We start from the raw sequence: 23,982 nt of genomic DNA, 5'->3' as shown, positions 1-23,982 counted from the left end.
CGCCCTAAGTCAAGCGGAGTTCCTGCTTCGCGACCAACCGGTTCTGATCCAGTCAGACCGCACGGGCTCATGTAAACTGCCAGGGCGGCACAAGGAGCAGGGTGGCGAGGGTAGAAGCCACCAGAATTCTTCGCTGGGCGGAGAATCAAGTAAGCGCACTGTCAGCAGTGTTCATTCCGGGAGTGGACACGACCTCCACCCGGGAAAGTGGTGACTTCATCAGGAAGTCTTCACGCAGTTTTGCAAATTGATGGAAACTGCCTCAGGTGGACTACATGGCGTCCCACCTCAATAAAAAGATAAAAAAGGTTTTACGCTGGGTCAAGGGACTCTCAGGCGATAGCTGTGGTCGCACTAGTAACACCGTGGGTGTTCCAGTCGGTCTATATATTCCCTCCTCTTCCTCTCAGACCCAAGGGCTGAGAATTGTAATAAACGGAGGAGTGTGAACAATATTCTTTGCTCCGGATTGGCCAAGAAGGACTCGGTACCCGGAACTGCAAGAAATGCTCTCAGAGGACCCATGGCCTCTGCCTCTCAGTCAGGACATGTTGCAACAGGGACCCTGTCTGTTCCAAGACTTACCGCGGCTGCGTTGGACAGCATGGCGGTTGAACGCCGGATCCTAGCGGAAAAGGACATTCCGGATGCAGTTATTTCTACGCTGATAAAGGCTAGGAAAGACGTGACAGCAAGACTTTTTCACTGTATATGGCGAAAATAGGTTGCTTGGTGTGTGGCCGGGAAGGCCCTACAGAGGAATTCCAGGGGGGTCGATTCCTGCACTTCCTACAGTCAGGAGTGACTATGGGCCTAAAATTAGGATTCATAAAGGCCAAGATTTCGGCCCTATCCCTTTTTCTCTCAAAAAGAACTGGCTTCACTGCCTGAAGTTCGGACGTTGTTACTGGGGTGCTGCATATTCAGCCCCTTTTGTGCCTCCAGTGGCACCTTGGGGTCTCAACGTTGTGTTGGATTTCCTAAAATCCCACTGGTTTGAGCCACTTAAGACCGTGGAGCTAAAATATCTCACGTGGAAAGTGGTCATGCTTTTGGCCTTAGCTTGGACTAGGCGTGTGTCAGAATTGGCGGCTTTGTCATGTAAAAGCCCATATCTGATCTTCCATATGGAAAGGGCAGAATGGAGGACTCATCCCCAATTTCTCCCTAAGGTGGTATCGTCGTTTCATTTGAACCAACCTATTGTGGTGCCTGCGGCTACTAGGGACTTGGAGGATTCCAAGTTGCTGGACGTAGTCCGTGCCCTGAAACTTTGTTTCCAGGACGGCTAGAGTCAGAAAAACTGACTCGCTATTTATCCTGAATGCACCCAACAAGCTGGGTGCTCCTGCTTCAAAGCAGACTATTGCTCGCTGGATCTGTAGCACGATTCAGCTTGCACATTCTGCGGCTGGACTGCCGCATCCTAAATTAGTAAAAGCCCATTCCACGAGGAAGGTGGGCTCTTCTTGGGCGGCTGCCCGAGGGGTCTCGGCTTTACAACTTTGCCGAGCTGCTACTTGGTCGGGTTCAAACACTTTTGCAAAATTCTACAAGTTTGACACCCTGGCTGAGGAGGACCTTGAGTTTGCTCATTCGGTGCTGCAGAGTCATCAGCACTCTCCCGCCCGTTTGGGAGCTTTGGTATAATCCCCATGGTCCTTACGGAGTACCCAGCATCCACTAGGACGTCAGAGAAAATAAGAATTTACTCACGGTAATTCTATTTCTCGTAGTCCGTAGTGGATGCTGGGAGCCCGTCCCAAGTGCGGACTCTCTGCAATACATGTATATAGTTATTGCTTAACTAAAGGGTTATTGTATGAGCCATCTGTTGAGAGAGGCTCAGTTATTGTTCATACTGTTAACTGGGTATAGTTATCACGAGTTGTACGGTGTGATTGGTGTGGCTGGTATGAGTCTTACCCTGGATTCCAAATCCTTTCCTAGTAATGTCAGCTCTTCCGGGCACAGTTTCCCTAACTGAGGTCTGGAGGAGGGGCATAGAGGGAGGAGCCAGTGCACACCAGATATAGGCCCTCATTCCGAGTTGTTCGCTCGTTCTTTTTCATCGCATCGCAGTGAAAATCCGCTTAGTACGCATGCGCAAAGTTCGCACTGCGACTGCGCCAAGTAACTTTACTATGAAGAAAGTATTTTTACTCACGGCTTTTTCTTCGCTCCGGCGATCATAATGTGATTGACAGGAAATGGGTGTTACTGGGCGGAAACACGGCGTTTCAGGGGCGTGTGGCTGAAAACGCTACCGTTTCCGGAAAAAACGCAGGAGTGGCCGGAGAAACGGTGGGAGTGCCTGGGCGAACGCTGGGTGTGTTTGTGACATCAACCAGGAACGACAAGCACTGAACTGATCGCACAGGCAGAGTAAGTCTGGAGCTACTCTGAAACTGCTAAGTAGTTAGTAATCGCAATATTGCGAATACATCGGTCGCAATTTTAAGAAGCTAAGATTCACTCCCAGTAGGCGGCGGCTTAGCGTGTGTAACTCTGCTAAATTCGCCTTGCGACCGATCAACTCGGAATGAGGGCCATAGTACCTAATCTTTCTTTTAAGAGTGCCCAGTCTTCTGCGGAGCCCGTCTATACCCCCATGGTCCTTACGGAGTACCCAGCATCCACTACGGACTACGAGAAATAGAATTACCGGTGAGTAAATTCTTATTTTGAGTCACAAAAGGGAAATCTGACTCATTTGCAAACCGTTAGATTACATTTTAGCAATAAACTGTAGTCTTTACCAGTGCCAGGTCTGGAGTTACATTTTTGGTGTGTTAAACTTAATTTAGTTCTAATGGCTCTTGATGATTATATGGATATGTATGATGTCATACTACTTGAAACGAAGGAGACACTCTGACATGAACTCCAGCTATTAACGTTCCAAGTATTTGGTAACCAGCTCATGTAGAGTTGAATGCTAAAAATGTAGATGTAAATTATGCTCATAAAATGATGCAATTTATGTAACAGGCAGAGCTTCAGGTATAAGATTTTACGTAAAATGTGACTTTTTCCTAAATTATGCAAATTGTGCAATTTGCATAAAATAAGCTAATAGCCTAAGATAAACCATAGCATAGCCTACATTGTCTATATATCTCCTTAGTGAATTACAGTGCTGATTCTCCATGGCCTGACCATGGGAAAACCTCACTGTACCTCAATGATTAGATGCGTCAAACTCATTTATGTTGAGGATCTGCACATGAAATGTATGATTAAGTGAATAACAAACTAGCATTAAATCTGTCTTAATATGCTTTTTTACAGGGTCGGCTTTTAGGAACAGTTAAGTGGAAGAAACAAAGGGGTCTGCTTTTTCAGAAGCTAGCAGATAAATGCTGCAGAAGGAAGGTGAATCCGTGTGACGAGGAGGAGAACCTAAGAGAATATGCATTTGTAGACTTGGCATCTGAATGCCAGGCAGTCATTTGCTGTAGGGTCACTCCAGCTGAAAAATCTATGGTCGTACAACTTGTTAAAAAGCACAAGAAGGCCACTACCCTGGCAATTGGTGATGGCGCAAATGATGTCAACATGATTAAAAGTACGCTAACTTTGGTACCAACAATATCTATTAAAATATGACTAAATGCTGACGAGTTATTCATAATGAGAGAAAAGATGTTCAAAGGAAGATTTAAGAGTTTGTAAATGACTGTCACAAAACTTAACAAGTTAATTGAACCTTTGTCATTTATGTATTATGTTTTGAAAAACTTACAAAACAGACACAATGAGCTAAATGTAATAGCCTCCGAATAGCCGGAGATGTAGAACTTTGTGCAAGTCTGCCTGATTTTTTAAAACAGCAATTATTTACAAGACAAAACAAACCTGGTTTTGCCTTGTAAATGATTGCTGCATTAAAAAATCAGGCAGACTTGCACAAAGTCCCCTTTCTCCGGCAACTCGCATGCTATTACATTCAGCCCCAGGTCTTGCAAAACAGACACAAGTTCTGTTTGTTAAATATAATATAAATGAAATTTGGAAAACAAAAAGCTTGGCACCTTGTCAGCCCTACTCTGTTTTTATCTGCTGGACATAACTGGTATATTTTGCTGAACATACAGGAAGCATGTATATTCTGACTGCATCAAATATGTGGCCCATGACTGGTCAGAAATCCCTGTCTTCTGATCATTACTTGTCTTGTCTTATAAGGTAGTGGTACACAAGAATTCTGTAATGACCAACCATAGTTTGTAAGAAAAATTATACAAATATAAGCTGTTCACCTGCAGAAGATTACAGAATGATAATACATTAAATCTAAATATATAGTACTGTAAGTATAAAAAAAGAAAGATGTAAAATTAGCTGTCAGTTCCTATACTTGACCTTCACCCTTTGACAAATTCTGTAAGCAACCCTAGTGGCTCTCAGCCAGGACTGTTAACAAAAATAGTGATATAGTCAGAGCAGCCAAGAGGAAGCTGGCTATTAATATAATGGGGCCTTCATGATTCTGGTAAATTCAGAGGGACAAATACAATGTACACTGGATACTGAGGTGAGCCAATGTGTTACGTTTTGAACTTGTGTAAACTGAGTGATCTATACAGTTACTGGACAGCTTTAAAACATGTGAGTTCATCTCAAAGCAATTAGTCTATATACAGTATTTTAATCATTATTTGAATACATCCCTAAAATACATAGACATACAGTAAATCTAAATTAATATTGTCTGATCATTGCATATTGACACATCAAACTTTGTCTAGTTTTAAATTTATGTATAAAAAAACCACTACATTTGTCTTTTTCTTAGCGGCTCACATTGGAGTTGGTATCAGTGGTCTAGAAGGAACACAAGCTGTCCAGTCCAGTGACTATGCTTTGGCTCAGTTTTCCTACCTTCAACGCCTTCTCCTTATCCATGGTCGATGGTCTTACCTTCGAATTGCAAAGTTTCTACGCTATTTCTTTTACAAGACATCTGCCAGTGTTCTATGCCATGTGTGGTTTGCATTTTTTAATGGATTCACAGCTCTGGTATGTATCATTAGAAATCAATTACTGATATGTTAAGGATTGTAATCATGTAACATGAATATTTTGTGTCAATATGCCACATTAGGCAGTCCGCTCGCCTCTTAGTATTTTGAGCTAGTAACAGACACTCAGGGTAGTTTTACAATGCTTTCAGTTCTATGTGGTTTAGACTCTAAAATTGAAAACCGCAATAATATCAAATGCATAAAAAGTGCATATACTGAATATATAGATATGTAGGGACGAATTCAATTGTATGCGGTATTTAATTATAGCCCCCTTTCCTTGCACAGTAAATTACTCGATACCGTGTGTAAACCCATAGAATCTGGTATCATTTCCCGGTGCTATGGGTTAACAGCTTTGTAGATCCTGCGATCTGGGCATTTAGCGTGTTTTTCAGTTTAAGCCTGCTCAGGCTTGACCAGAAATCTATGTTAACTGCAGCCTGTGGACGTATTCGGGGCTACAACTGAATAGCCCCGGTAGACAGGGCCGGATTAAGCCTTGGGGGTGCATGAGGCACTTAAGACAGGGGTGCCCCAATGGAAGTTGTAATTTGTATATTAGATTGTGCATACCTCCCAAGATGTCCCTTTCCAGGAGGGACAAAATGCTCTCTACCTGGACTTCCCACTTAATATATGATTGGCGTCACCTGTGTTTAACTATTTAAATGATAAGAAAGGTATTTCAACACAGGTGATTGCAATCATAAATTCCAGGTAGAGAGAATGTTGTCCCTCCTGGAATGGGTCATGGTGGGAGGTATGGATTGTGTATATTAAATTTAAACCAATGGTGTATATTAGTTTTAAACTAATAGTTTAATAATGGCTGGGTACTGTTTATAGCTCCACCTATTTGAAGAACAACTATTTTATAAAAATTTCATGTAGTGTAACAAAGACAACTTAACCTTAAAATACACATAGAAAAATAAAACAATTTATCTTATCACATGCAAGAATAACAGCAGTCTCTGTACTACTTACACACTGGGACAGGACTCAAGAGGACTCTCTATGTGTGTTTCTATCTCTAGATCAAAATAGTTTAGTTGCATAACAGTTCACACAAGAGTCAGACACCCAAGCAGGGAAGAGGAGAAGCTGGAATCCCTGTGTCACTTACAGCTCTCTCCACCCTCCTATCTCTCCTCTAGTCAGAAAACTCTGTCGGTAGCTTATGAAACATGATACTCCTGTGATTCTGCCTTCACTGCATACTGTCCTGCTTGCATTCTTGCTGATGGTTTTGCTGCTGCTTAAGAGGGAAAGCTAGTGATGTCAGTGTGCTCTGTCTGGGCAAAGGGGGCCCGGGGAACAGTATGCCCTGCATCCCCCCTTTAATCTGGCTATGCAGGTAGATCAATTAGCCCACGGTAATTAAACACAGCTAATTAAATAGTCTCCAGTGTGCTATAGAAATATGTGGAATTGCACAAGCTACAGTTTACATAGGAGTAATTATATACAGATATTGATCAAATTGTGCACACTAGGTTACAGCCTGTGAAAACACAAGAGGAGCCTTCACCAAAATCTCCCAAACATATATCTAAGTGCACAAAATTAGTGTTTCACAATAGCGCTACCTACAACTGAATGTGATTAAAGTGAAAATGACTGTTTTTTTTTTATAAATTCTTGTGGCAAATACAGCCAGAGTTGCACTATGTCTCTCTCTGTTTGAGTTGTTGCGTGAAAGACATATACACAGGAACTAACATTTCGTGGAGAGACAAACTACTCAGTGGAATTACACCATTAGGTGCTACTGTATATGCTGTCCTTATCACCACAAATGCGAGTGCAATACATGCCTATAATTTTGACATCATATAAAAACAATATTGCACTATATTTTCTCACTCTAAGTTTCAGAGAATTATTGAAGTGATTATAGAAGAATAAATACTGTATAAGTGTAAGCACTCTGTGAACATTTTCACTTTAATCACATCTGGTTGTAATAGGTAGCGCCATTGTGAAACACAAATTTTGCGTACTTAGGGGGTCATTCCGAGTTGATTGCTCGCTAGCTGTTTTTAGCAGCCATGCAAACGCTATGCCGCCTCCCACTGGGAGTGTAATTTATCTTAGCAGAAGTGCGAACGAAAGTATCGCACAGCAGCTACAAAATAATTTTATGCAGTTTCAGAGTAGCTTCAAACCTACTCAGCGCTTGCGATCATTTCAGACTGTTCAGTTCCTGTTTTGACGTCACGAACACGCCCTGCATTCGCCCAGCCATGCCTGCATTTTTCCTGACACGCCTGCGTTTTTCCCAACACTCCCTGAAAACGGTCAGTTGACACCCAGAAATGCCCTTTTCATGTCAATCACTCTGCGGCCAGCAGTGCGACTGAAAAGCTTCGCTAGACCTTGTGTGAAACTACAGCGGCCGTTGTGAAAGTACATCACGCGTGCACATTGCGCTGCATACACATGCGCAGAAGTGCCATTTTTTTGCATCATCGCTGCGCAGCGAACATTTTCAGCTAGCGATCAACTCGGAAGGACCCCCTTAATTTGCATAGGAGTATTTGTTAATGTTACATTAGAATTGATAAGTAGCTTATTAATATGTTTTCTTCTTATCTTGTAGACCATCTTTGACAGCTGGTACATAGCGTTTTACTCAATATCATTCACTGCTTTTCCAATCCTGTCCTTGGCATTACTTGAGCAAGTAAGGAGAACAAAACTTTATGATTATTCAAGCCTATATTGTTACATAAATTTAGTTTATCTTTTTAATAAAAAATTAGGTTTAATAAAGCAATGTACATTTCCATATTGCCTAACCGTTGCATGTGACCACTATTCCCAGTGACACATTACTGTTGGGCAGATGCATTTGGGAGTGTGCCTGCATGGTATGTTAATACCCAGCATAATATGATTGAACTAGTGAAAATAAGCATAATGAAATTCTACATATAGGGGGTAATTCTGAGTTGATCGCAGCAGCAAGTTTGTTAGCAATTGGGCAAAACCATGTGCACTGCAGGGGGGGGGGCAGATATAACATTTGTAGAGAGAGAGTTAGATTTGGGTGGGTTATTTTGTTTCTGTGCAGGGTAAATACTGGCTGCTTTATTTTTACACTGCAATTTAGATTTCAGTTTGAACACACCACACCCAAATCTAACTCTCTCTACAAATGTTGTATCTGGCACACCTGCAGTGCACATGGTTTTGCCCAATTGCTAACTTTCTTGCTGCTGCGATCAACTCAGAATTAGGCCCATAATGCACATCTGCTCCAAAATGTAGAAGGGCTGGTATCTGCCACCACAAAGGTGACAAAGGATTTCAGCATAGGTAGGATGGTAGAGAGCAACATAACAGACTACAAAGCAGGAGTGTATGTAGGGGTCTGAGCTCCCCTGGCAAAGTATTTTGTGAGATGGCAAAAAAGGAGAAGTAAACCTCTTTTTGGGAGGCACACTTTTTATTATAATATTATTATTGTTTAAAACTGACATTTTAATTAGATATATCATAAAATCACTTGTATTGATGGTATTTGTTAATTACCGTCCAAATAAAATTTCCAATTCAATAATGTCTACTAAAGTGTATTCAGAATAGTGAGGGGAAAAGAATTAACCAAACCTACAGTATGCAGTACTGTAGAGCGAGGATTTAATGCATAAATGTTTGAACATTGAGATGAGATTTAATGATAACTTGACAGAGAAATGTACAGATGTAGCCACCTTTATCTTGAGTGGCTGAGGCGTTTGTCCCGATCGAGCATACGCAGCGTACTGGAGCGTAGGGAGGCGCGCCTAGTCACAGAGAGGCTATCTAATCGCACGGAGACAGACGTTTGGCGTTACCTTTATGTGTAATACCTGCGATCATCCACCAGATGTTGCTTTTTACAATCCCCACTGCGCATGCGTGTGGGCTCCCGTAAAATACAATACTGAAATACTGTATACTGTATAGTAAGGACTACTTTACTAGTGCGTCTCGTTACACTGAATCCCGCGGACAAAGCAACATAAACCCAGTAGTGTACACTGACGCAAATGGACGTGTTAGAAGTTCATTATTGCCTAATTATATTAGGAATATTGTACAGTATGTTAGCATCCTAATCCCGTAGCCATTATGGCTTAATCAAAACTAATGGATTTATTCATCTGTCTGCGGCGAAGTGAAGTGTTCCGCTTCCTATACTCAGAGTCCCGTGTTCGATTCCTAAAGTACTGTACAGTACGAACGCATGTTAGTTTTTTCCAGACACTTTATAATTTTTTTTATTCACATAAACCAGGGCAAAGCTGCAGGAGCGGATGTACTGTTACGGTTCTATGCACCATACGGTACACATTTTATTATTATTATTATCCTTTATTTATATGGCGCCACAAGGGTTCCGCAGCACCCGATTACAGAGTACAAATGCACATAAAAAATAGGAAAAGTGACTTACAGTTGAATACAATATAGGACAAGTACAGGGCAACTAAGCATAACTACACCAGTAAACATAGAGATAAGTTCCAGGTGGTCAAAAAACTGTGGGATCTGGGCAGTTGAGGATTATTAAAGTAAGAAAAGTATAAGCACATGAGGGAAGAGGGCCCTACTCGTGAGAGCTTACATTCTAAGGGGAGGGGTAGACAGACAGGGATGACACAGATGGGGTACATAGAGAGCGTGGAACAGAGGGTTATGTTGAGATTTGGCTAGGTTTGGTAAAGAAATGGGTCTTAAGAGCCCGTTTGAAGTTTTGTAGAGAGGTGGAGAGTCTGAGGGGGAGAGGTAAAGAATTCCAGAGAAATGGAGCAGCACGTGAAAAATCTTGGAGATAGGAGTGGGAGGAAGTAATCAGAAGACAGGAGAGACGGCGTGCATTAGCAGAGCGAAGAGGACGGGTGGGAGAGTAAAGGGAGATAAGGTCAGAGATGTAGATGGGAGAGGAGTGGGTGAGGGCTTTGTAAGTGAGTGTGAGAAGTTTGAATTGGATTCTGAAAGGGAAGGGAAGCCAGTGGAGGGCCTGTAGGAGGGGGGAGGTAGACGTAGTGCGTTTGGTGAGGAAGATGAGCCGGGCAGCAGCATTGAGGATAGATTGGAGTGGAGAGAGGTGATTGTCAGGGAGGCCAGTTAAGAGGAGATTACAGTAGTCCAGTCTGGAAATAATCAGTGAGTGAATAATGATCTTAGTGGCATCCTGTGTGAGAAAAGGTCTGATTCTAGAAATGTTTTTTAGATGAAAATGACAGGTTTGTGAGAGGTGCTGAATGTGTGGTTTGAAGGAGAGGGAGGAGTCAAGGATTACGCCAAGACAGCGTACTTGGGGGCTAGGGGAGATAGTTGTGCCATCAATGGATAATGAGATTGTGGGAGGTGAGGCTGTGCGGGAGGGTGGGAAGATGATCAGCTCAGTCTTAGACATGTTGAGTTTAAGAAAGCGCTGAGACATCCAGGAAGAGATAGCAGAAAGACAGTTTGAGGTACGAGTGAGGAGAGCCGTGGAGAGATCAGGGGAGGAGAGGTAGATTTGAGTGTCATCAGCATAGAGGTGATATTGGAAGTTAAAAGAACTAATGAGTTCACCTAAAGAGGACGTATAGAGAGAGAAAAGGAGAGGACCAAGGACAGAGCCTTGGGGGACACCAACAGTTAGTGGAAGTGGGGGGGAGGTAGCATCATGAGAGGAGACAGAGAAGGAACGATCAGAGAGGTAGGAGGACAGCCAGGAGAGGGCAGTATCACGCAGACCAAGAGAGTGAAGGATTTGCAGAAGGAGAGGATGGTCCACAGTGTCAAAAGCAGCAGAGAGGTCAAGAAGAATAAGCAGAGAGTAGTGGCCCTTAGATTTGGCTGCATGGAGGTCATTGCAGACTTTTGTGAGGGCAGTTTCAGTGGAGTGGAGAGAACGGAAACCAGACTGGAATGGGTCAAGCAGTGAGTGAGAGGAAAGAAAGGCAGTGAGGCGATTATAGACAATACGCTCAAGAAGTTTGGAGGCAAAGGGGAGGAGAGAGATGGGTCGATAGTTGGAGAGAGTGTTAGGATCAAGGGTAGGTTTTTTAAGAATAGGGGAGACAAGAGCATGCTTGAAGGCAGAGGGGACAGTGCCTGATGAAAGGGAGAGATTGAGAAGGTGGGCAAGATGGGAACAGGCAGAAGGGGAGAGGTAACGGAGGAGGTGGGAGGGGATAGGGTCGAGCGGGGAGGTTGTGGGGGGGGAGGAACGGATGAGGGCCATGACTTCCTCGCCAGATACATGGGAGAAAGATGTCAGAGTTGGTAAGAGGGAAGGGGAGGGGTGGCAAGGGATGGGTGGTGGCTGGTTGCTGGTCTGGTGGGAAGTGATATCCTGACGTATGGAGTCAATCTTGGATGTGAAATAAGTGGCAAAGTCAAGAGCAGACAATGAGGAAGGGAGAGGAGGTGGTGGTGGGCAGAGGAGGGAGTTAACAGTGGCAAAGAGGCGCCGGGGGTTGGAAGACTGTGTAGAAATGAGGATTTTGAAGTATGATTGTTTAGCAAGGGAAAGGGCAGTACTGAAGGATGAGAGCATGAATTTGAAATGGAGGAAGTCTGCTTTAGAGCGTGATTTCCTCCACTGTCGCTCGGCAGTACGTGAGCATTTTTGTAGGTATCTGGTGCATTTGGTGTGCCAGGGTTGAGGTGTTGATCTGCGAGGGTGAATAGTGGTTGGCGGAGCAACAGAGTCAAGGGCAGAAGTAAGAGATGCATTGTATAGGGATGTGGCTTGTTCAGGGCATGTGAGAGAGAGAAGAGGAGAGAGAAGGGAGTCAAACAGGGAGGACAGGGATGAGGTGTCAATAGCCTCAATGTTACGCTTCGTGATGGTAGCCTTAGGAGCGAGAGATGGGGAAGCAGAGATAGATAAGTTGAAAGAGAGCAAATGGTGGTCAGAGAGGGGAAAAGGGGAATTGGAGAAATCAGAAATATCACAGCGGTGAGTGAAAACCAGATCCAGTGAGCTCCCGTTCACATGGGAGGGTGAGGTGGTCCACTGGGAGAGACCAAGTGAAGAGGTGAGGTTAAGGAGTTTAGAGGCAGGTGATTTTGTGGGGTTATCGATAGGGATGTTGAAATCACCTAGAATAATGGAGGGAATGTCAGAAGAGAGGAAGTGAGGTAGCCAGGAAGCAAAGTTGTCAAGGAATTTGGAGGAAATGCCAGGTGGACGGTAAATTACAGCAACTCGAAGATTAGTAGGTTGGTAGAGGCGTAATGCATGGACCTCAAATGTAGAGAATGTAAGAGAAGGTTCTGGAGGTATAAGTTGGTATGTGTAGCTTGAGGGTAAAAGGATCCCAACACCACCCCCATGGCGACCCCCGGGTCGGGGTGTGTGTGAGAATGTGAGGCCCCCAGCAGAGAGAGCAGCAGGAGAAGTGGTGTCATGAGGAGTAATCCAGGTTTCTGTAATGGCCAGGAGGTGCAGGGAGTTGGAAATGAAAAGGTCATGAGTGGGGGTCAGTTTGTTGCAAATAGATCTGGCATTCCAGAGTGCACAAGATAGGGGGTATGAGTTTGTGGGAGAGATGTGAATGAGATTATCAGGATTGCTGTAGCGTTGAGGTAGGAGTAATTTGGAAGGAGAAGATAAAGAGGGTGTGATGATGGTGCTGGGGCCTTGGCTAGGAAGGGAGACTGCATGCGTGAAACAGGGAGGGAGTGCAGTTTGATACTGGTGGAGGAGAGGTGAGGAGACAGGCAGAGGAGGGAGAGAGCAGGGTTGAGTGGTGGGGTATAAGTGGTGTGAAGGGGCAGAAGTGAATTGCAATGGGGAAACAGAAGAGGGGTAGGGAGGCAGACAGAGGAGAGGAGAGATGTAGGAGACTGTGAGAGAGGGATAGAGGTGGTAACAGGGGACAGAATAAAGGAATAGAAGGACAATGAGTAAGGGGGGTTGCCAGCCTGGCCATAGTGTGGATGGTGTGTAAACTGGTAGTAAAATGAGAATAGGAGGAGGAGTGGTGGCTGTATGAGAGAGCAATGAAGTTTGCAGAAAGAAATACGATTTGCAAGTATTTAAAATGATGTTAATATCTACAGATTACCAGTAAATCAAATATTTGTTGATGTTAGATGGAAAATTACACAGTGTTGGCAAACCACAAGTCAGTGTTACTTCATCAAATATGCTTCTCAATTAAACATTTGTTTTCCGGGTATTTGCAGGGTCAGAGTAAAAGTTGTATTGCAGGTTTTTTTGCAGAAAGTGAATGTTTAGTGTCCGGGTAAGTGAGGTTTGGAGAATAATAGGTTTGTACATACATTTGTAGCTGCAGTCCAAGTTTTGGTGGATTATGATGAGTTATTTGCTTTTGTTTGGAGTTTCCATGCAGTTTCCGTTCAGTTAAAGTCCAGTATAAGTGCCAGACGAATCCCTTTGAGATTTTCTCCGCACAATGATTCAGCTACGCTAATTCAGCTAAACTACACACTAATATAAAGCCCAAACATGTGTATGTAAGCACATTGATTGATTGGACCCTCCCCTAGCCCATCACCCATTTGGAGCAATAAAACTTAAACAAACAAATAATGTGTAGGGATGAAACCATTACACATTCCCCAAATAACTACAAATAAAACTTGAATAAATCTGCTAATATTTAATACACTAGTGACTAGACATACCTATGGCTAAGCATTCAGGATATTCCTATATGATAATTAGCAGACTCGGTACAGCTTGCTGGGCAGTGTTGTTCCACTAGACATACCTATGGCTAAGCATTCAGGATATTCCTATATGATAATTAGCAGACTCGGTACAGCTTGCTGGGCAGTGTTGTTCCACTAGACATACCTATGGCTAAGCATTCAGGATATTCCTATATGATAATTAGCAGACTCGGTACAGCTTGCTGGGCAGTGTTGTTCCACTAGACATACCTATGGCTAAGCATTCAGGATATTCCTATATGATAATTAGCAGACTCGGTACAGCTTGCTGGGCAGTGTTGTTCCACTAGACATACCTATGGCTAAGCATTCAGGATATTCCTATATGATAATTAGCAGACTCGGTACAGCTTGCTGGGCAGTGTTGTTCCACTAGACATACCTATGGCTAAGCATTCAGGATATTCCTATATGATAATTAGCAGACTCGGTACAGCTTGCTGGGCAGTGTTGTTCCACTAGACATACCTATGGCTAAGCATTCAGGATATTCCTATATGATAATTAGCAGACTCGGTACAGCTTGCTGGGCAGTGTTGTTCCACTAGACATACCTATGGCTAAGCATTCAGGATATTCCTATATGATAATTAGCAGACTCGGTACAGCTTGCTGGGCAGTGTTGTTCCACTAGACATACCTATGGCTAAGCATTCAGGATATTCCTATATGATAATTAGCAGACTCGGTACAGCTTGCTGGGCAGTGTTGTTCCACTAGACATACCTATGGCTAAGCATTCAGGATATTCCTATATGATAATTAGCAGACTCGGTACAGCTTGCTGGGCAGTGTTGTTCCACTAGACATACCTATGGCTAAGCATTCAGGATATTCCTATATGATAATTAGCAGACTCGGTACAGCTTGCTGGGCAGTGTTGTTCCACTAGACATACCTGGTAAGAGAACAATGAGATATGAGGTTACTTCATAATTCAAGCAAATTGATCACAAAAGTAGTCCAGTATAAGTGCCAGACGAATCCCTTAGAGATTTTCTCCCTTTGAGATCTTTCTCCACACAATGATTCAGCTACGCTAATTCAGCTAAACTACACACACAATTCTGTAGCAGGGCAGACTCAATCGAAATGGCTACTGCCTGTGACTCCTTGCCCCATGGAGGCCCTCAGCTATGGAGCGAGTGACGACATAGATTTTGCGGACAACGGGGCAGTGCTGAAGGTGCGTCACAATCTCCTCGCTAACACACAAGGGCGTCAAAGGCTACGGAGCAATGCTGAAGGAACGTCACAAACCCCTCGCTAAAATACATAGGGGCGATAGGGATAAGCGATGTCTATGCACATTACGGTACACCGGACTCGATCGCATAGCACACTGTCAAAATGGCCGTCGCCCCTGAACCCTCACCAGGCAGCGCTCGGAGATCGAGTGAGAGATAGCAGAAGTCTTGAAGGCTACGGGGCAATGCTGAAGGAGCGTCACAATCCCCTCGCTAAAATAACAGTACACAGAGGCAATGAGGTCCCATAGAATGATCAAATAATAAATGCTGTATAATGTACAGTATACAGACCTAAAACAAGGAGCTTAAGCAACAGTGTGGTTCATGAAAGTCAGGGATGTGGTACAGTATAGTAAGTCAGCGGCCAAGTCCCCTAGCCATTAAGGATTAATAAAAAGTAAATTTTACCATGAATGGTAAAAACAACAGGCGCTGTAACTGGGCTGGTTTTCTAAGCTGCTGTTGGAGAGGGGGTGATAGTCGTTCACCCCAATAGCATAAATATGAACAAAACAAGAAATACCAACTGCGCTAACATATAAATTAAATTTTTATATTAATTAAAATCAATTGCACAAAAACACATACACAAATTAAAATAATGCAGCACTAATGATGCCAAGAAATTGATATTGAAACTGAGCCTTAATAAGCCACTCTCCGACAACAATTATTCACTCAGGGCAGTCTTTGTGCAAAATTGCCGGCATATGCCACTGATTGCTGGAAGATGGAAAAAGTCCTGCAACACATGCGTTTGTATAAATGGAATGGCGTCCAGGTAGTGAAGAATAGTTACCAAGTCCGTGGTGGTAATTCAGCTGGGTATCCCACCTAGCGGGGTTCTGGAGTGATCTCTCTATCCCACGCAGTGAAGATGGTGGTTCTCCCTTTATTAATGTCCACACTGAAGGGACTGGAATCTCCTGATGAAAGGCAAAGTCCTGTATAACGCCTGCAGGAATCCTCAGGAACGCCCTGGTCAGAGATGTGGCCCCCCTAACGCGTTTCACTGTCACTTGGCAGCTTTATCAAAGGACCTTATTTCTTGTTTTGTTCATATTAAGGCTTAATATCACTGTACAGTATATTTAGACATGAGCTTGTGTACAGTATCTGTCATGAGGTGTTTTTTTCACTGACACTATTATTTTTTTCTATTGTAATATACAGAGCCGGCAAACTAGCCAAACGGGAATAATCAGCTTCTGCTGAATAAAATGAGATGCTACAGTACATGCCTATATTCTGTGTGTGACTGCGGCTCTATGAAATGAAATCTGAAAATTTAAATATGAAATGCATTACTAATGTGCGGCATTATGTGTATAAGGTGTATTACATTATTTTCTGGCGTTACATAAGGAAAGGGCACTACTGCATGGTCTAATGCAGTGGTTCTCAAACTCGGTCCTCAGGACCCCACACAGTGCATGTTTTGCAGGTAAACCAGCAAGTGCACATGTGTATTAATTACTCACTGACACATTTTAAAAGGTCCATACAGTAGGTGGAGCTAATTATTTCACTTGTGATTCTGTGAGACCTGCAAAACATGCTCTGTGTGGGGTATAATAATATTCAAGTGAGGTTATACAGGTATTGGGATGTAGTCACTCTAGTCTAAAACCATATTTCCTTGACTATCCTTTTGTTTTAATAAATAATTAAAAAGAACCACATAGTTCTTTAGCGGACCTTTTTTCCCTTTCCTGCATACAATTGTGTCCATTGATTAGGGATATAAATTACTTCAATCCACTAAATCTCAGATCGTAACGGGTACTCTCGGCCAATCCCTGGTGGATTATTAGGAGTAATTAGAGACTTGAATGGGAGCACCACCAATTAAAAGGTATCTAGTTATCCATCGACTCATTCCTATGACAGGTAAGCAGGGGTTACAATAATAATAATAATAATAATAATAATAATAATAATAATAACCTTCCGAATAGTAATGTCCTAATACACCATTACAAAAAAAAAATAATAGAACAAAATTTTCAGTCAGTTTTTAGACTATCCACAAATGTGTTGTGTGTTCTAATGGCTTTAATGAATTCAACAAGCTACAGAAAGCAGGATTTCCTCCATGTATAAGCTTCATACTGGAAACCAAAAGGGTAATGTAATAAATCACCCATGACTTTATTCCGACGAACTTAACATTTATAACTAGCTAGCTTATCACTAAGAAATAAACACACGGACACCAACTGCTAGATTTAAAAGGTCAAACAGATATTTATTGTTTGGTGACCTGTCGTTTAAACTAAGAATATTGGAGGATGGCAAGAAAAAGGCGCTACCAACTCACCAGCACCAGTCAACTATAATAAACCATAAAATAGGAGGGGCCTCACAACCGCCTCCTTAACATAACCTGCACTGCGCAGGCTCACCCCCCTTACTTTAGCAGAGCCGTGGACGAACCCGCACGGGAACATCCGTAGTCCACCCGCAAGGGGAGGGCATACTCGCTGTTCATTCAAAAGGGGGTGCCCCACAGTGACCACTTATGTAACTATTTGACCGCTGGCTGGTAGCGACTTTCCGCCACAACAAGGATTTTAACAAAAAACCGCAGACCGCCATCCACCAACAACAGGAGAAGAGATTCAACCGGACAGTACTCTAAAAATACTGTCCAAGAACACACCAATACCCGCAGGGGAAAGGTGAATACCATCTTCCCTATAAAACTGCACATTGTGCAGCACCAAAAGCGGATGCCTAACCACTAAACCTCCTATTGCCTGCACGTATACTGACACTGCGGAATTAACTTTCTTCCTAGCTTTTTCTATAGCGGAGAAACGAATGGCACCCCGCCAATGGAAACGGGGCACTATGTCGGACCACACCACTATCACCCGTGGCCAAGATGCCCGTAACGCCACTAAGTCCGCTTTGATACTCAAGATGAGATCAATGCCTTTGACCCTCCCCATATCATTCCCCCCGAGGTGAATGACAACCCAGCCGGGCCGCCCCCACCTCCACTCATGGCGAAACAGCAAGCGAAGTAAACCCATCCAACGTAAACCTCTAACTCCTAACCATCTAACTACCTTGTCCCCAAATAGTTCGCCCGTTCGTCCTGCCATTGGATGCCTCTCCGCCCAAAAAATAAAAGAATGGCCAATGAGCCAAATCTGATCCGAGATGTCCAAAGTAGCTGCAAAAAGAAAATTCCTTACCGTCAGACATTATAAAGATCAAAACAAATTAACTTAAACATGCAAGTAAGAACCCGAGTGAAGGAGAAAACTCAAAAAACCTCCCGTGAACCGTGTGAGAATGCCAATTGTAATTCGGTCCCCTCGGAGGAAAATTTAAAAATTCACTTCACACCCTCCATTTCTGAACGCTAGCCGTTCAAAAACCGACGAGTAAAACACGTTTCCGGGTTCGCGCAACAGGCGCAATAACAACTATACTTAACGGATCCTTATACTAGGCGCAAGCCTAGCCAACTGAATATCGGTTGCCCAAACCCATACGTTATCACGCTCGCAGGGGCAAGACCCACTCACCGGGGAGGGCCTTAGTCAATGATTCTCCACAGGAAGGGCGGCACCAATAGACCCCCAACCTCCGCATCAGGTACCAGCTCCCTAAACTTGTCGAACTCAAAACGCGACAGTGCGTCAGCAATTCTGTTGTCAACCCCTGGGACATGCGCAGCCGTGAAATGAATGTTATGCCTCAAGCACTTGAGCACAAGATAACGCAACAAGCGCAGAGCCTCAGGAGAGGACGAGCGCTGGTTATTAACGGCGTGCACGACGCCCAGATTGTCGCAGCGAAATACAATACTCCGATCCGACAAGCTGGGTGCCCACAACTCAACCGCCACTATCAAGGGGAATAACTCCAGCAGGAGCAAGTTCTTTGTAAACCCTCGGGTCACCCATGCTGTGGGCCAAGGCGCGGCGCACCACTGTGTTCTGAAAAAAGCCCCAAAGCCCGAACCACCAGCAGCGTCGGTGAAAAGTTGTAACGCAGCGTTGGAACAGCGTTTCGCTGGCCACAACACCTCCCGGTTAAAAGAAACCAAGAAAGTGGACCAGGTTCTCAAGTCCTCCCTGACCTCGCGCGAAATATAAACCGTATGGTGAGGTTTCCGTACCCCCGCTATGGATCTCTCAAGTTTACGGCAGAAAACCCGGCCCATGGGTATGATCCTGCACGCAAAATTAAATGACCCGAGCAACGACTGAACCCGTTGTAGTCTGACCCTGCGCGAGAGGAGGCACTGCTCTATGAGACCCAACAATTTGAGCACCTTATCGGCCGGAAGCCGGCAACAGCCGGCTTCCGAATCGATTTCAATGCCCAAGTAACTGAGGCATGCCGTGGGCCCCTCGGTCTTATCCAAGGCCACGGGAACGCCCAGGCGACCGAATAAACTCTGAGCTAAACCCAGTACATCCCCGCACGCCGACCCCACCCTTGGACCCACAAAGAGAAAATCGTCTAGGTAGTGGGCGACCCCCGGGTGGCGGGAGGCCGACACTATGCACCAATGCAAAAATGAGCTGAATTTCTCAAAATAGGCACAAGAAATGGAACACCCCATGGGCAAGCACCTGTCTACATAATACCCACCCCTTAACCTGAAACCAAGGAAACGCAGGGAGTCGGGGTGGATGGGCAGGAGGCGGAAAGCGGACTCAATGTCCAGCTTGGCCATGAGGGCGCCGGGACCCGCCCTTTGGACTAACCGCAGGGCCTCATCAAACGATTGATATCGCACCCTGCAAGCTTCCTCCGGGATGGAGTCGTTGACCGAGCCACCACGGGGGTGTGACAAATGCTGGATGAGGCGGAATTTACCCTGAGCTTTCTTGGGGACCACCCCTAACGGTGAAATGCACAGCCGGGGCAGGGGAGGGGACGGGAAAGGGCCGCACATGCGCCCCAAATCGATTTCCGCCCGAACCTTACGGGCGACCACGGAGGGGAAATCCCGTGCGGATTTTAAATTGCGCCTGGAGACCACGAGGACCGAATCCGGGATGGGAAGCCTGAAACCGCTATGAAAACCTTCCAACAAAAACAACCCCGAAGTGACGTTGGGGTAACTGCCCAACCATTTAGCCAATTCGGGGACGTTGATGGGGGAAAACTCCTTACTTTCCACTTTCGGGCACCTCGGCAGCATCAGAGGGCCTGGACCCGGAAGGGGACTGGCTATCTTTGGCCGGGTGTTCCCCGCCGCACGCCTTGCAGGAGTGGCGAAAACGGCAGTTAGTCCCCCGGGAACACTTGCCCTCGTTGAAGGCAAAGCATTTCCCTTTATTCCCCGTGGGCGGGCTTGGCCGGACATTTAAACCCGGCTTACCGCCCTGGGCTTCATAAAGGGGCCTATTCTGATGAGTGACCTCTAACCAAACTTCCACGTCCTTGAAACCCAAGGGTAGTGTCGGGTTACCGTCTTGGTTACGACGGAATTTCTCATCGTAATCCCTCCACGCGTAACCCTTGGATGTCAAGTACATTTCATGCACCAGGTACAAATACTTGACCGTGTTGTGATATTCCTTAGGCCTCGTCTCGGCGTAGCACGCCGTGAACACTAAAAACCCCCGGAGCCACTGGTGAAAATTGCGAAATGCATTCTCGCCAATGCCACCAACCTTCTTGGCCTTATCGAAAGCCTTCCGCATGTCATCCGTAAGGGTGAACATGTCGACGTATTTACCTTTCTTAATCTTCTCCCTCATCCGTTTACGTAAACCCCTGGTGGCCGCAGTGTTAGCGCAGTGCACCATTTCCGTAAAACGCGGAGGGTCAGGCGTGGCTGCCGCAGCTGCGCCCTTAGCCTTCCTCTCTTTCTTGTGCAAGCGATGCGCAATGAGCCTAGCTAACTTACGCGGGCGCCTGGGGGACCCGGAAGACCTAGTATCAGAAGAGGAGCTGGAAGAAGAGCTATCAGAAGAAGGATTAACTGTCTCACCCGTTCCCGGAGGACCCCCCGCGTCCACTGCTGCGATGGCGGGGCCGGATGGAACCTCTTCAGGGACCCGAGATCCCCCCGTCTCCACATGTTCAGCCTGCTTCGCCGCTCCTGTCTGTGCCTCGCTGGATGTTGCTGTCGTCGTGGCCCCCGACAATCCGGCCGGGGGAGAGACCTCCCTCGCCGTACCTGCACCTGTTGGGGAAACAGAAGGGGGGGGGAGGGGAGGCACAAAAGCAGCCACCTCCGGGGGGGAACCGGAGGTAGCGGGGGGAGGGGGAGCCGCAAGCGGGGGCCGCGAACCGAGTGCGGGCAAGCCCGGTGTCGCGACGCCCGTCATTTCAAACGCAGCGCCAGACGCTGGAGGCACTGTGCCCGGGGAAGTAAAACCAGCGTGCCAAGTGGGCGGAGCCTATGAAAACGGCGACGCCCAGTAAGGCATCTGGCCGAGGGCCCCTGGGGTAAAACCACTGGAGTAAGAACCCCCGATTGCGCAAAACCCGGACCACTCGGCGTGGGCCATGAGGTCACCGATCCCTGCGCGTGCGTAAATGCCGCCGGCAAATAAGTGGACGAAAAGGGGGCAGGAACCCCGCGGAATGCGGGTGCCACCCCGGAAGTCATGACCGGGAACTGCAATGACCCCGACCAGGCCACTGACACCGAAGCCGCCGGAAGGAAACTCGCGGGCGAAGCCGTATACGTGCCGCCCCGGTACCCGAATGGAGTGGCCAAGGAACTTGGTCCTGACCCCATCTGGTGCACCAGGAGCTGGCCAGCAGACGGCGTCGGCTCACTGGGCCACAGGCCACTCACAGGCGGCAGCAGTATCTGGGACACCGGGAGCGCCCCGGGGTAAATCCCAGATGTCTGCCCGCTGACGCCCGACACCCCGCTGCCCCCCACGATATTGGCACCTATGGAAACGGTGGGGGGAAACAGAGCCTGCGCATGCTCAAACACAGGCCCCGCACCCCCCGTTGTCCCTGGACCAGAAGGCAGGGACACTACATCCTGCACCAGCCAGGCACCCGCAGGGGAGCTGGCCGGTGAAAGCCCCGTCATTCCCCTCCTCACCGCTGATTCGCGGCACCCACCCGCCGGGTCACGTGACCCGCCAATCGCGGCCGTGTGGAGAGGCGTACTAACGCCTGTGGAGGCCAGGCCCCGGCGCGCGCGGCTCTGCCGCTGCGCCGGGCTCCGGGAACGGCCGACGCTGGGGAAGCACCGCCGCCCGTGGAGAGCAGGACCCTGTCTCCGGCGGGCGGCGAAGCGGAGGGGGGGGACCGCGTGCACCCGTGGCCGGCGATAGCCCTCTGCCGCGAGTGGTCGGGAGGCCTCAGCCAGGCGGCGGGGGGGGGGGCGCTGATCTTCTGGGACGGGGCATGCTACAGCAAAACAGTGTGGATAACACCTAAAGCGTACACGGACTGTAATATAAAGGGAGGGAGCAGTAGTATATGCAGTATTTGAAAGAGGGGAAATAACTGACAAAATGCTGACAGTATGCCTTACCCTCATCCAAGAAAAACTGGCAAGAGGAAGATGGCTGCCAAAACCCTGAACTATATACCCCTGTGCAAACTCCTCCTACCTATCCCTAATAGGCACCCATCTGTCACCTGACCACCACTGTCAATCACTAAGGCTAGCCCTGCCTATCCTCAACACATGTCAGAAAAATTCAGGGAGTTTATGTGGCTTCGAGCCTATGCGGATCTCTGCCTGCCTTATCACAAAATACATAGACTTTTATGCTGAAATGCTCCTACTGTATACATGTGTGCATAGACATTTTCTGGTTTGGGTAGAGCATCTGTAGAAATGATTTGCAGGATTCTGACCCTAGCTGGGAATGCAAATAGCAAATAAAGGAAAATATCACCTCAGAATCTTGTATGCTATCACCTTTATACACAAGTATTGTATTGATTGTTTCCCCTAAAATATTGCTGCGCAAGCCTCATTTACAGATGGAGCCGGGCTCATCTGAGGCGGATCCATCGCAGGCATGCACTCCCGGCGTGACTAGGCATTCCGTCCGCCTAGCCCTGCCGGGAGTGCACAGAGACGCTCTCCCATTCACTTGAATGGGGCACGTCTCCATCAGCGTCTCTGTCACGAATGCACGCGCGCCCTGGACGGAGACGCTCTCCCATTCTAGTGAATGGGGCACGTCTCCATCCCGGGTGCGCCCAGGCACAGATGGAGCCATGACTAGCATGGCTCCATCTGTATAGCTTAAATAAGTCTTGGGAATAAAGGGACATAGAAACAGAATTTGATGGCAGATAAGAACCACTTGGTCCATCTAGTCTATTCTAAACACATGTACATGACATCATGCCTATTTTTGTTTTGTGTTTCACACTTCCAATGCTTTTGTTTTGCTTAATTTACCTCCATTTTAATGTTTTAATTAAATTGGTATTTGTATGCTTATACCTATGCTTTCTGATGGATACCCATTGAGAGTATTGGCAGCTACAATTCTAGAAATTGATTTAAAAGGTCCTACAGCTGTCCACTAAACTAGGAATCCCGCTAAATGTGCAATTCTTAGCTAATGAAGCTCATTTAAGTTTTATTATAATCTCATAACACAAAAGTTTATTTCTCTTACGTCCTAGAGGATTCTGGGAATCAATTTAGTACAATGGGGTATAGACGGGTCCACTAGGAGCCTTGGGCACTTTAGGAATTTGATAGTGTGCTCTAGCTCCTCCCTCTATGCCTCTCCTACCAAAATCAGATTAGAAAATGTACCCCGGAGGAGCCGGTCACTTCGCTTGAAGCTCCTGAAGAGTTTTCTGCATTTATTTGATCTGTTTGCTATTTTCAGGCAGGACTAGATGGCACCAGCCTGCCTGCTTCATGGGACTTAGGGGGGAGGGGGGGCAAACCTCTTGAAGGGTTAATGGTCCCATTCCCCGCTGACAGGACACTAGCTCCTGAGGGAACTATTCGCACGCCCCACCATGGCAAGCATACTGTACATTCCCGCAGCACGCCGCCACCCCTAACAGAGCAAGAAGATAGAAGACTGGTG

General features: G+C 46.2%; 1 protein-coding gene across 3 annotated transcripts in view; it reads left to right on the top strand.

The window, feature by feature from the left end:
* Nucleotides 1-23,982, top strand: part of ATP8B3 (ATPase phospholipid transporting 8B3) — a 937,871-nt gene that overhangs the window by 586,611 nt on the left and 327,278 nt on the right. For all 3 annotated transcript variants that reach the window (XM_063915843.1, XM_063915834.1, XM_063915853.1), the window contains 3 exons: nucleotides 3,292-3,568; nucleotides 4,799-5,022; nucleotides 7,633-7,716. In XM_063915843.1, the coding sequence (XP_063771913.1) occupies nucleotides 3,292-3,568; nucleotides 4,799-5,022; nucleotides 7,633-7,716 (585 nt within the window). The remainder of the gene's footprint in view (nucleotides 1-3,291; nucleotides 3,569-4,798; nucleotides 5,023-7,632; nucleotides 7,717-23,982) is intronic.

Source organism: Pseudophryne corroboree, chromosome 1 (assembly GCF_028390025.1).
Source record: "Pseudophryne corroboree isolate aPseCor3 chromosome 1, aPseCor3.hap2, whole genome shotgun sequence".
NCBI lineage: Eukaryota > Metazoa > Chordata > Amphibia > Anura > Myobatrachidae > Pseudophryne > Pseudophryne corroboree.
This window is presented reverse-complemented; position numbering and strand designations above follow the sequence as displayed.